This window comes from Homarus americanus, unplaced genomic scaffold, assembly GCF_018991925.1.
Source record: "Homarus americanus isolate GMGI-L3 unplaced genomic scaffold, GMGI_Hamer_2.0 scaffold43872, whole genome shotgun sequence".
NCBI classification, from domain to species: Eukaryota; Metazoa; Arthropoda; class Malacostraca; order Decapoda; family Nephropidae; genus Homarus; species Homarus americanus.
The window spans coordinates 366,826-379,203 of record NW_024742269.1 but is presented as its reverse complement, the minus strand read 5'-3'; the positions used below and the strand labels follow the sequence as shown (position 1 = coordinate 379,203).

The following is a 12,378-nucleotide window of genomic DNA, read 5'->3' as shown; positions in this document are numbered from 1 at the left end:
TAAAATAATTCGACTACCTGATCCGTCATTAAGAATCTTGAAAAGAATATAGAAAAGGTTAAAGTATGGAAATCAATCATTTAAGACACGTCAAAAGAGGAATATTAGCATATCATTATACAGCCGCATTATAAAAAGAAAACAATGATACAGACCTGCGTGACTAACCTCTGGAGCATCTTGTCTCACTCAGCCTTGTAGCTGGGGCGAGGCTGGCGCAGCCTGGCCCATCACCATCTACTAACTAGTACTGACGACGTGTCCTGCCTCACCCTCCACCTCACCACTGGTCCCTCTGACCTACTTACCCAACATTACCTAACACCTTTCCTTCTCACCCCCCTTCCCATAACACCCCTCCTGGGCCCCAGCGCAAATAACAACCACCGTCTTCCCAATATACCCCCCTCCCCCCTCTCTCCTACACCCCCGCTGGGTATTTCCTTTTCCCGCATGGCTGCTGCCAACCGGAATATGCTGGACACAAACATTCAAATATTCCAAAGCTCCAAACTTAATCTTCGTCTAGGTGAAATATGTATGTTATTTTAGTTACCGTGTTTATGACGTACATTAAAGGAATCATTAAACCGTAATCCAAAGCTTATTTAAAAGCTCCAATATGGTATTATTCTAATCCGGAAATTAATATTAAAAACATACAGTATCATTAAATCTATCTTTATTAGAAATTCTGAATCGAAAAGAAAGCAAAAATTATCTTTATTATTTTTTTTCAAAGACGCTCAGCGATTCTTATATTGTTCATGTGTAAATCTCGAATAAATAAGATATAAATTCATGCTACAGAGTTTATGATTTTTTTGGCCACGTGCCATTAGTTTCTATGTACAAAATGACGTAAAGTCAAAGACAAAAGTTGTCACGGTTTTGTCCCATGATTAAATATAACTTGTGAAACATTATGAGAGCCCCCTACCACAAGGCAGAGCGCACCTAAAGTTTAGCCCTTCGGCATATGTTTTCACCAAATTTCACGACACGACATTTGTCTTTCATTGTACACCGACCTGATGTCGTGTTTGTCTACTAATTCTCATGACAAAATCTCCCAATCTAAACACGTTTCTATACTCACATCCATTCTGTGTTGTTGTTTCTGGATAAATGATAAAGTATTAGTGGCATCAAGTGTAATTTTTTTCCACGACCAATCGATCACGTGGTCTGGTGTCATCTCACTTGGACGATCGTCTTTTTTTTTTTGGTACATGTTCAGCCATCCCATCCAAGAAAAAGATTCCCATAAGACGAATATACAACTAAAAATTGTCCATACATCACAAATTCTATTAGAAATACTGTGTTCTTATAGGAATATATTAGGAAATATATTTAGATGGTCACCGAGACTAGCAGAACTTGATGTGTCCCACTCCTCCCTCAACGGGAAATGAACTCTTGAATCTGGACAGTAGACCTTTATTTACGAATTCCTTAACCTCTCAAACTGCTATAACACAAACAAAAAACAAACACATATTGCGTAACCTTTTCAAATCAGAAATAACAATAATGGTACAGAAATTTGAAGTGTGTGTGTATTTTTAAGCTAGGGGTTACCAATGTCGGCAAGACAGAATTTTTGTCCCAGAGACGCGATACAAAACCTTCACAATTAAAATAATTTTAAGAGTACGGAAGAATGTCAAGTTTTACTCCTCTTATGACACGATAGCAGTCAAATGAACTTAAGTTTTCGACTACGTGAATCCAGCTTAATCTAATCTAAATAACCCACAGCAAGTTATTCTAATTAACGTACTATAGGCTACTGTAATTAATTTTGTTCCTTTTACCATAACAGTTTCTGATAAATCCATATATATATATATATATATATATATATATATATATATATATATATATATATATATATATATACTATGATAATATATATATATATATATATATATATATATATATATATATATATATATATATATATATATATATATATATATATATATATATATATATAACGCTTCGGATAGGCCAATTTAGGTACAAATATTTCCCGAGCGCTTTCTCAATGGCCCTATCAGTTAAACATTACGTCTTGCCACCTTTTTTGAGAGGCCTAAACAGGTAGAATTGTTATCGCACACTGGAACTTCTGATCGGCCAAGCCAGTTATATTTGTCTACGTATCAAATCCCGTTTATCTTGTACCGGAACATGATATGTCAGAAGGTTGTGACACACCTGGGAATGGCAAATCCGAAACTTTGCTTGCGTGGGTGCTCATCCTTCAAGTTTTTGCAAGGTGACGTGAAAATGTATTTACAGTAGATTGTTCACTTAGTTATGACATAAAGATGGATTTTCTGAGATCTTCACATTATCCCCAAATATTACATATGAGAATGTATTTAACATGTTCACCGAGGCGACGACAAAGACAGATTTTCGCACGTTCGTACGATAATATTTCCCCTTAATTGGTAACGTGAGAACGCATCTAACGTGTTCATTTAATTAAGACACGGTGATGTGGCTGGCAGTCATGATGGCGTCGGAAAAATACAGAAACTTCGGGGATTAATGACACTAATATGTTCTAAATTAAGAGGAAAATAAAGAAGGCACACTAGAAATCTTAAAGCAAACACGTGATGAATTTCCATTACCCCCTCTGCCCACCCACACCATCCGTCCCCCATACAGGATACAAGACCCCCACCCACCCCCTCTCATTCCCGGCCTTGTCCTACTTTATCCAAGCGGAGAAACGGCCAAACAGGACAAATAGGGAAGAAATGGGGCCGAGAGGATGAATGAGCGAAGGAAAGTGAGGGTGGGTGAACAACATTCCTTTAGGTCACTTCCTGCGTACTTTGTAAACACGTGAATGAAACCAAGCGCGCTCACAGACCTTGAAGTGCTTGAAGAGAAGATACAATAGCTAAAACGGAACTAAAAACACGTACGGTTTGTCTGACACCCTATGTTATGGATTAAAAGAGCAAATTTTTCACTAATATAATGATACTAAGAAGCTAAAACATAACAAAATATCATGGTAATACATCACCGTTAAGCGCCCTTACCACAAAACTGAGGAAATTTCTCAAATAGAAAATAAAAGCTTTCTTAACACATGAACCCCCCGCCCCGGCACGAGGAATACATTGATACAGTAATTTGTGTCTAGGAGGCGAAGAAGATAAAATCTCCCTGTCCGGTCTTGTTGATTTCTCTTCGAAAGTTCTATATATTTTTTTTTTCATTTTAGAAGATAAATATACACAATTGTAATTTAGACTAAGTAAGGGGAGTTTAAGTAGGTATATTTGGTTTACTTTATGAACTGTACATTTTATGCAAGACAAGAACACTTACAGTAAGTTATCGCATATAATTTTTTTTAAGTGAATCAATTTCTGGAAAAGTGTATGTAATCATCTCAACCCGGACATAGATCCCACCTTCCTTTGGCTTTAACGATGAATAAACAAACAAAAGCCCAAGAAAACAAGAGTAGACAAAAGTTAAATCATTATGAAGGTTGAAAATAACATAGAAAATTACGGACTCGTACAACAAAAACTAACATACATAACACAAACAAGAAAAACACAAATGCCACCAGAATCGCCGCTGTGTGTACGGCCACCACCACCTCCGTTAATTTCAAGCTGGTTTTTAAATCTACCTACACAATATATGGATGAACAAATAGGTACAGTATAATGTATTTTATTATCAGTCTTGTGTGTGTGTGTGTGTGTGTGTGTGTGTGTGTGTGTGTGTGTGTGTGTGTGTGAGAGATGTATGCATTTTTTTCCAATATGAAGTCCACATCATTTCCCGTATGCTCTTACCCAAGTATATTCTTCATTATATACATTTAGTTTGCTATAATTATGTCCGAGATATTAGCAGTCCATTAACGTTACTGACGACAATTGAGTGATGAGTAATTGGACTTCTGAAGCTAAATTCGAAAAAAGCTATATATCTTGAATCACACACCATTAAGGTCATGACTGATGCTGTGTGTGTGTGTGTGTGTGAGTGTGTTGATACACGTGCAAGTTGGAAAAATAATCCTGCAATTGCAAGACCAACTCTGCTCATCTCCTTGCTGCCCCTTGCAACATGTTGGTCTATCATAACAAGTTATGCTATTCGTCTAAGTTCCCTTGTTTTCACCGACACCACATACAAACATGTGTGTGTGTGTGTGTGTGTGTGTGTGTGTGTGTGTGTGTGTTGTGATCTGAGGTTCAATTGTGGTGTAACCTAGCATATAACACTATACAACCATCATTTTCATTATTATATTTATATTAACAAATAAGAGCACACACACACACACACACACACACACACACACACACACACACACACACAGTGAAACTTTTAACTACTTCATATTATCAGCTGATTACTGCGTTAAATCACCGCATTATACTCCTTAACGTAACACTATAATCTCTGGTCATAATATACAATCGTCTGCCATCACTCGGCTATCAGTTCATCCCAACTGGTGGTGCCATTTATCAAAGCTATGACACTGAACTCTGACCCCTTGGAGGCATAAACAAGGCGGCCCAAGGCGTTGTCATGTTGAAGATACAATACGTGTATATATGTCAAGTACGAACACTACACCAGCTTCCCTTCTACAGTTAGTCTGCTCACACACATACTGTAGTTCGGATACTGAGGGCAATGACCGCCTTATTCTTACGGTACCAAAACCTAACCCAACCTAACCACATGTAAATATGACAACTTAGCTTAACTCAACCACAACCAAATTTAACTCAACCTAACCACACAACCAAACTTAACCCTATCTAACCACATTCAAATTCGAGTCCTGCTTGACCCGGACACACATAAGAAGGGTGTTTATCCAGTGTGGCACAACTAAACATCACAGGTTTCCTTCGGGTGCTTCAGTTTCCTTCTGTATCAACACTGGATAATAAAGTTGAAAAAAAAAAAACGCCCGACCTGATGATCAACTGATTAAGTTATATGATAAAAAAAAATACAGTAAAAAAAAAAAATACTCTGACTCTAAAACGACACGTATATTCTGCCTACACACACACACACACACACACACACACACACACACCAGGGTGGGATACGGACAAGGTCGCCTAAACGTATTAGAATTCACGGTTCCTGTTTAGATTAGGTTACCACAGCTGCCAGATACTCCCGACGTAAAAAAGAGCTTGCCTCCCCCAGCAAAACTTTCCTACCCCCTCCAAAGTCGAACTAAGCTGGGAGTGGGAGGCGAGTGAGGGAAATGTGGGGAGTGGGTGAGGGAAATGTGGAAAGATGAGTTAGGGGAGGGGAGTAAGGGAGGGGAAATGGGCTGTTCTAGCACCGTTGTGTCTGATTAACAAACACACCAATAAACTACTCACAATAACTCCTAGCTCACAGCAGGACCAGAGGTTGTGGTGTCTGGGACAGGCCAGAGAGCAAAATCACATCTACATCTACATCTCTCTCTCTCTCTCTCGCGGGAGCTCATAACTATGCTTCTCGTAAAGTCCAACAATGATCTTCGATGAGAACGCACAGTTGCTCCTCATAGGAACTCATAGCTATAGCATCCCATAAATATCTATTTATAGTACATACTGTATATAGTAAAGTGTTACCGTAAATAAAATTCAAACACTGAACAATCCTTGCCTCATAGTGTCTCCTAGTAGTTAAAAAGACTGTAACAAAAGATGAATAATATCTTTATGGTGATCATTATGGCTGGCTACAAACTGTGGAGGGGAGTGTGGTGAGGGGTGGGGAATGTGGTGATGGGTGGGGAATGTGGTGAGGGGTGGAAGTGTGGTGAGGGGAGAGGAATGTGGTGAGGGGAGAGGAATGTGGTGAGGGGTGGAAGTGTGGTGAGGGGGGAATGTGGAGTGGTGAGTGTGGTGTGGTGAGGGGAGTGTGATGAGGGGAGGGGGAGTGTGATGAGGGGAGGGAAGTGTGGTGAGGGAAGTGAGAGGAGTGTGAGGAAGGGAGAGGGGTGTAGGGAGAGGAGAAGAGAGTGAGGAAGGGGACTAAATCAAACTTCACCAACTACCAACAGTAGTTGCCACTTAACCTCACCTACCCTCATGATAACCTAACCTGCCCCTATAACCTAACCTACCAGTATAATAGCCTGACCCTATCTACCCTTAAAATAACCTAACCTACCCTTATCATAAAGTATAACCCAACTAATCCTTATAAAAACCTAACCTAACCTACACCTTTAATTATACAATACCTCCATTTATAACCAGGTTTCCAACTAGGCTAATGTTCTATACAAGGGGACGAACACTAGACCTGGGCTTCCAATCAGGCCAAGAGGGAGGAAGCCTCATATATATTTATATAGTAAGATTTAACGGGTGAATGAGTCTTCGCTAAGGTGGTGTGAGCCTGTCCCTCATATGGCTTCCACCCTCTCTGTCTCTCATTTGATTCCGAGTACCTCAAAAGGCATACTCAATTTGCTCCCTGCACCCCCTCCCTAACCACAGCCAAGTCCAAGGGGGGTCAAAACTCGGCCCGATGATGGCAGGAGCTACAGAATTACAGATTACTGAACCCGTTTTGAAGTCATGCTGTAATATATCCACCTAACAAGTCTAATTACACTGTAATATTATTTGGTCTTCGAGTTATCGTATTCGAAACTCCAACAGGGACGGAATTTAGTAGTCAAGAGAGGGAGATGGTGGCGCCAGGGGGTTGACCTCTGCGTCACCTGAGCCCGGATACTCAAGGAGGCGTACGCTAATTTGTTTTGCCATAAACAGATAAATTGTACCGGAAATTTTCCCCCCACACACTCATCATTCTGTCACTTTATGTAACTTAATGACAAAACCCTTGACCCTTCAGGCTTTTACGCCCTGCATGAGTCATAAAGACAAGCATGAACTACGCATGCTTCCCAGATGGGCGCTGTAAACGCTTCTGCGCTTCACCTTACGCAGGATATAAGGGGGTGCCCAATAAGCTAGCCCCCTTAGGGGCAGTCTAAAAAAAATGTTTCCTCTCAGCTGGAACCTGATCGCATTGACCTGACTGCCTCAATCTATACGACAAAGGTGCCAGCCATAATAACATCAAAATTACACTAAATTTCTACTGTAATTACTGTAGATGGGTTGTCTCGTCCTTCGCGTCGAGGGAAAATTAATGTACGAAATTTTGAGAATCACAACATTGGGTTCTCAAAGGCCCATGATTTACGTTCCCTTTTATTCCTAGGGACATGTTAACGTGTCTAATTACCACAGAATCTAGTTGCAATTCACACGGCATACTGTCCACCAAGCTTTCTATCACAGATTAAACGAGACGTGGGATACTTTCTCACGTCTCAACTAAAGGCAAACTTGAAGGTACGAAGATTTGAGAATGTGAGTCAAAGATCTCAGTACAGTAAGAGGAGCTGACTGTCTAATGCTAACCTTTCTTGTTGCTATGTACCGTTGCCTCTCACCTTACACATTGTTTTCTGTACAGCTTCTCCTGATAACACCGATCTTTTTTCTACATTACAAGTGGCGGCGAAGCTCCTCTCATATGTCACGACTCACCTGAACGGAGCGCTCCTTCTGTTACCGTATACAAAAAACTCTTATATGTAGTTATGCATCGTAATAAATTAATATATTAAATCAAAATGGGACACGTACAGTCAAGTCATAATCACGTTCTACCTTGATATCAAAGCTTGACAGGTAACCCGCGGGGAAACAAAGAAGGGTTGAGTAAAAAATTGGACATGGTATATTAAGCCATAAACACGTTCTTCTATATATAAAAAAAAATCCCACGTCACAAACTGAAAATAAAATGAAAGCAGGACATGTATCAAGACACACACTAGACACACCAAAACTTCTCTAGCAAAGCAACTGTACTCAGGTCGGTGGATAACGAAATTTTAAGCCCACTCTGCACTACCGTAATTACATTTTTCCCTCAGCTAAACAATCAAAGAGAAAAAATGAACTTTATCTATAAGGAGCTCCCCATGTGAGGCAGAGACACCCAGGAGGGGGTAGAGTGCCGGGGAGTACTGTGTTAAAAAGCAGCAAGCAAGCAGGGTTAAGGGATAGCAATAAGCACCTGGGAGGAAAAAATCAGTAGTAGCAGCAGAAGCCCTTCAAGAGGAAGGCCTACGTGACCCGCATTAAGAGATGAGGTTAATCCACTTCTATATTTACCCTGAAGATAGTGGTGTGGCCATGTTCGTCTGCCTTACACCATATCATCACACTCAACTGTTACTTACTCATGGTGACGACGACCTGTGCCTCCGATACGACAACACGGCAGCGCTCACCACCACACAAACCACGGAAATAATAAAAACGAGATTATGAGATCAGACAAGAAATAGTATAGAAAAAATAAATGATGCAGTTCACTTTGAGAGATTAATAAAAAAAAGTGCTTCAGTTAATGGGATAAATATCTGAGATTACAGATGGAATAAAATTGGTGAGAATTAAAGAGAGTGCTGTTTGGGAACGTAGAGTGAGATGGAAGGTAATGTGAAGATCTAGGGGTGAGAGATAGAATCAGTGGGGTGATGGGGGGGACCTGGGGAGTGGTTGGTGGGCGAGGGAGAGCCTCTGTGGGTTTGGGTTACGAGCCTAGGCGCCTGGACCAGGGGTAGGCGGTGGGAAGGGGGTGGAGAAATAAAGGCGCCACGCACCACTATACCAGCACCTTCACACAACCTCTTAGGTGCAGTGACCGCCCGCTCACTACCTGGGGCCAATACAACTTGATGTGTGAGACAAATATTAGTGTTATAACAATACTTGCAAATGGACAAGAAAGTTACACAAAAACATGAGACAAAATACAAGGGAAAACCTGTAATAAGTACACACAGGAAAAACAAAGGTACTGAATAACAAAGAAATAACAAAAAGTACAATAATGGAATATATAATAGTCTCAAAATAGGAACATATGAAGATTACAAATGGGAATTTAAAAGATCATAAGAACCAAGAAAATATTTCTCTAGAACCCAAACAAAAGGTGTGAAAGGAAAGACGATGGAGGAGAGTCAAAGAAAACTGGGAATGATTAAGAGAGTAAGAGTGAGGAGCACGTGGGGAGTGTAGTATATAGTGGTGGTGGTGGAAGCCAGGGGTTGAGCAGTTCTCACGCCCCTTGTACTTGTTGTTGTTATCGCCACACACGGCTTGATGAGTCGACTCAGACCTGCCTGAACTCCCCCAACGTCGTCCTTTGTGGTGTTCAAGCTTCTAGGATTGGTGGATGGACTTGTGAAGGAGAGAGGTAATGGTACTAAGTCAACTTGATCCAACAAAGGTCTCCTCGCTTCACGGGCTGACGAATTAGCTCTGGGGGAGGGACCAGACCTGCATCCCCAGCCTAGTGGCGTCCACTCGGTTCACTTGAGGACACTGTAGCTGGCAGGTTGGTTTGGTCTCACTCAACCCACATGCGCCTGAGGGAGATGGCTCGCTGACGCTAGATCCCACGTCAGGTTGTATTCCAGTGGACACTCTTGGTAACTCCACACCTCACCAAGGAGCATGCACTTTTTTTCCCGCTTCGCTTAGCTACAAACGAGTGAGTGTCCACACCACTCGTTCGGGGCTGTCTACCTTGTCCACTTTATCATCATTATATCACATTTCTCTGTGTACACTGTAACTGTCATGTACCATCGTCGCTGACACTTTATGGTACAGTTTGTTTCTCTGAGCGGCTCACCTAGTTGACACGATCACGCCAACATCATCATCACCACAAAGATCAACTGTAGGCACTGAGTATAACGACGTCTCTGTTATCACATGATACTCTGCTTAAGAACACCTCACTGTCTTTACATTGACCTGTTTAAAACGACATAACCAATCATTAACACTAACATCACGAAGTCTTTAAAATGAGCTGGTGAAACGACACATAATTTAACTACTACATCATCACGAAGAGTCTCACACAATGAAATGTTAAAACACACACACACGCCATCCACTGGGTACGGAAATAACATTAAATCACGTAAGTTATCACCAGTTACATCAACCGAACTAAAATTATACATACATACATACATACATACGTACGTATTACAACAGTATCTAACCCCTCAAAACACTACAACTATAATATCGCCTGGGGAAAAAAACCCGCCCCAAACTACGCCTTCTACAGGATAGTACGTTTTACTCTGGTTCCTGAGGGTATCGTAGCGGCCCTGAATGAACTGCAGTATATCTGCCCCTGAAGTTAATTGATAAAAACACCATAAGGGCCTTAAGGCGAATATCGTAACTTAAAGGGCGAGTATTGTAGACATTAAAGGCGAGTATCGTAGACCTTTAAAAGGGCCAGTACCGTAGACTTTAAGGACGAGTATCGTAAACTTAAAGGGGCGAGTATTGTAGACCTTAAAGGCGAGTATAGTAGACCTTAAAGACGAGTACCGCAAATCTTAAGGGCGAGTATCGTAGACGTTAAAGGCGAATATCGTAAATCTTAAGGACGAATATCGTAGACCATAAAGGGAGAGTATTGTGGACTGTGAGAATGAATAAGGTTAACCGCAAGTATGATTGTGTTGGCGGTGCGCTGAGGTGTGTGTGTGTGCAGTCACCCGATAGCCCTAACACTCACCTAATATACAAGTCAAGTCATTCATGAAGCCAAAGTCATTATTGTATTGCCGTTATTATCATTATTATTATTGTATTATCATTATTATTATTAAGAGGTTAAGGCGAAAACCGCCTACATTATAACAACCCCAACGAACTTTCCCGCCAAACACACTTCACATGTAAGCGTCTGTACAGTAAACCAGTCAACAAACATATTTATCTCTGCATCTCTATTTACCTCCTAATTTCTGTATCATGTTATATATTTTTTGTAATTAACTTTCTAATTTTCTAGACAATAGACACGTGCATTGAATAAATAAAGAAGATTTGTTATTTTCTTGGGTTGTGCTGCGGGAGGGAATGTGGATAGCTCGGTGCCTCAGACTTGACCGCAAATCAGAAAAAAAAAACTCGTGTAAACCACCAGAAAATAGCCTGTGAGGTAATAACCAAAGCAAAGAAAAGACAAAACAAACGAGAAATCACAGAAAAGTGGAATAAAAAAAAAGGCTTAAAGAACACAAAATTTACGTTAAGTTTTATAGGATAACTTTGCGGATAAGATGATACTACTACTACTACTACTACTACTATAATAATAATAATAATAATAATAATAATAATAATAATAATAATAATAATAATAGAATCGGAAAAAAAAAAAAAATACTACTAACGGTTACAATACTTTAATAATAATAATAATAATAATAATAATAATAATAATAATAACAATACCGGTTACAAGATAAAACACTAAAAACGAACGAAAGAAGAAAAAGCACAATACAACAATTACAATCAAAACTTAAAAAAACATAAATAAATAAACCGCCCAGTTACGAAAACCAAGAACATATTAGTCTGGGGTGAGTGTTCTTATAAATATTACCGTCCACAGCAACAGGTGAGAGAGAGACAGACATACACTAAAGGTGACCCGAGAAGAAAAACAGGCTAGTAGGAAAAATGAGATGTTGACGGTCACGAATTTAGCGTCGCCTTCCTGCAGCTATTAATGTTGGGACGGAAGCAAGGACGGACGGACATATCAATATACTCTAACATGTTTTAGAGGATAAAGTGAGTGAATGAGGGAGGAAGTAACAAATAAAAGCAGATTAATTACAAAACCATCCATTAAAAACTAAATATATAACAAGTTCCTCCTGGGGTAGTATGATATCACTACAACAGGTTGGAAAAACAATCAAATTATTTTTATGATCAATTCACCAGGTCAGTTACGATCGCCAAAAACTGCGTAGCTCTGTGTTTTCAATGGTGGTCAAACTAACTCAAAAATTTCAGCGAATAGGTCAAATGAAACAACCCCCCAAAGCTAGAGCATGGTGGGTTATGTTTACCTACAAGTGACAAAACACGACTCTTGCGGTAGACGGAACAGAGAATGTGAACAACGTACCAAGAATGTAAACAAATTAGATGAAAAATAAGTTTTACATCGAATCCAAGTGACGAACACCGACCCACCACAAATGAACCTCAAGCACCGATACTTAAACAATATTGCCTGCCTATAACAGCGTAAAGAAAGACAGACAGACAATAATAACAGGAAGGACATGCATATCACCCCCCCAAAAAAAAAATGATAGAATAATAATACAAAAAAAAAAGGTGGCGGTGAGACGTGAGAAAGGTCTAAGTGAGAAAAATAATGGCGGCCGTCAAACTTGCGGTCTACCCACAT

At 40.0% G+C, this 12,378-nt stretch overlaps 1 protein-coding gene across 5 annotated transcripts in view; it reads right to left on the bottom strand.

Annotated features, from left to right (window-relative positions):
* Window positions 1-12,378, bottom strand: part of LOC121876702 (titin-like) — a 94,660-nt gene that overhangs the window by 17,593 nt on the left and 64,689 nt on the right. For 3 of the 5 annotated variants that reach the window (XM_042382051.1, XM_042382049.1, XM_042382050.1), the window contains exon 2: window positions 8,300-9,890. The exons of the other annotated variants lie outside the window; for them this stretch is intronic. In XM_042382051.1, coding sequence (XP_042237985.1) covers window positions 8,300-8,303 — 4 coding nt within the window. In that variant the 5' untranslated portion in view covers window positions 8,304-9,890. The remainder of the gene's footprint in view (window positions 1-8,299; window positions 9,891-12,378) is intronic. 5 annotated transcript variants of the gene reach the window in all.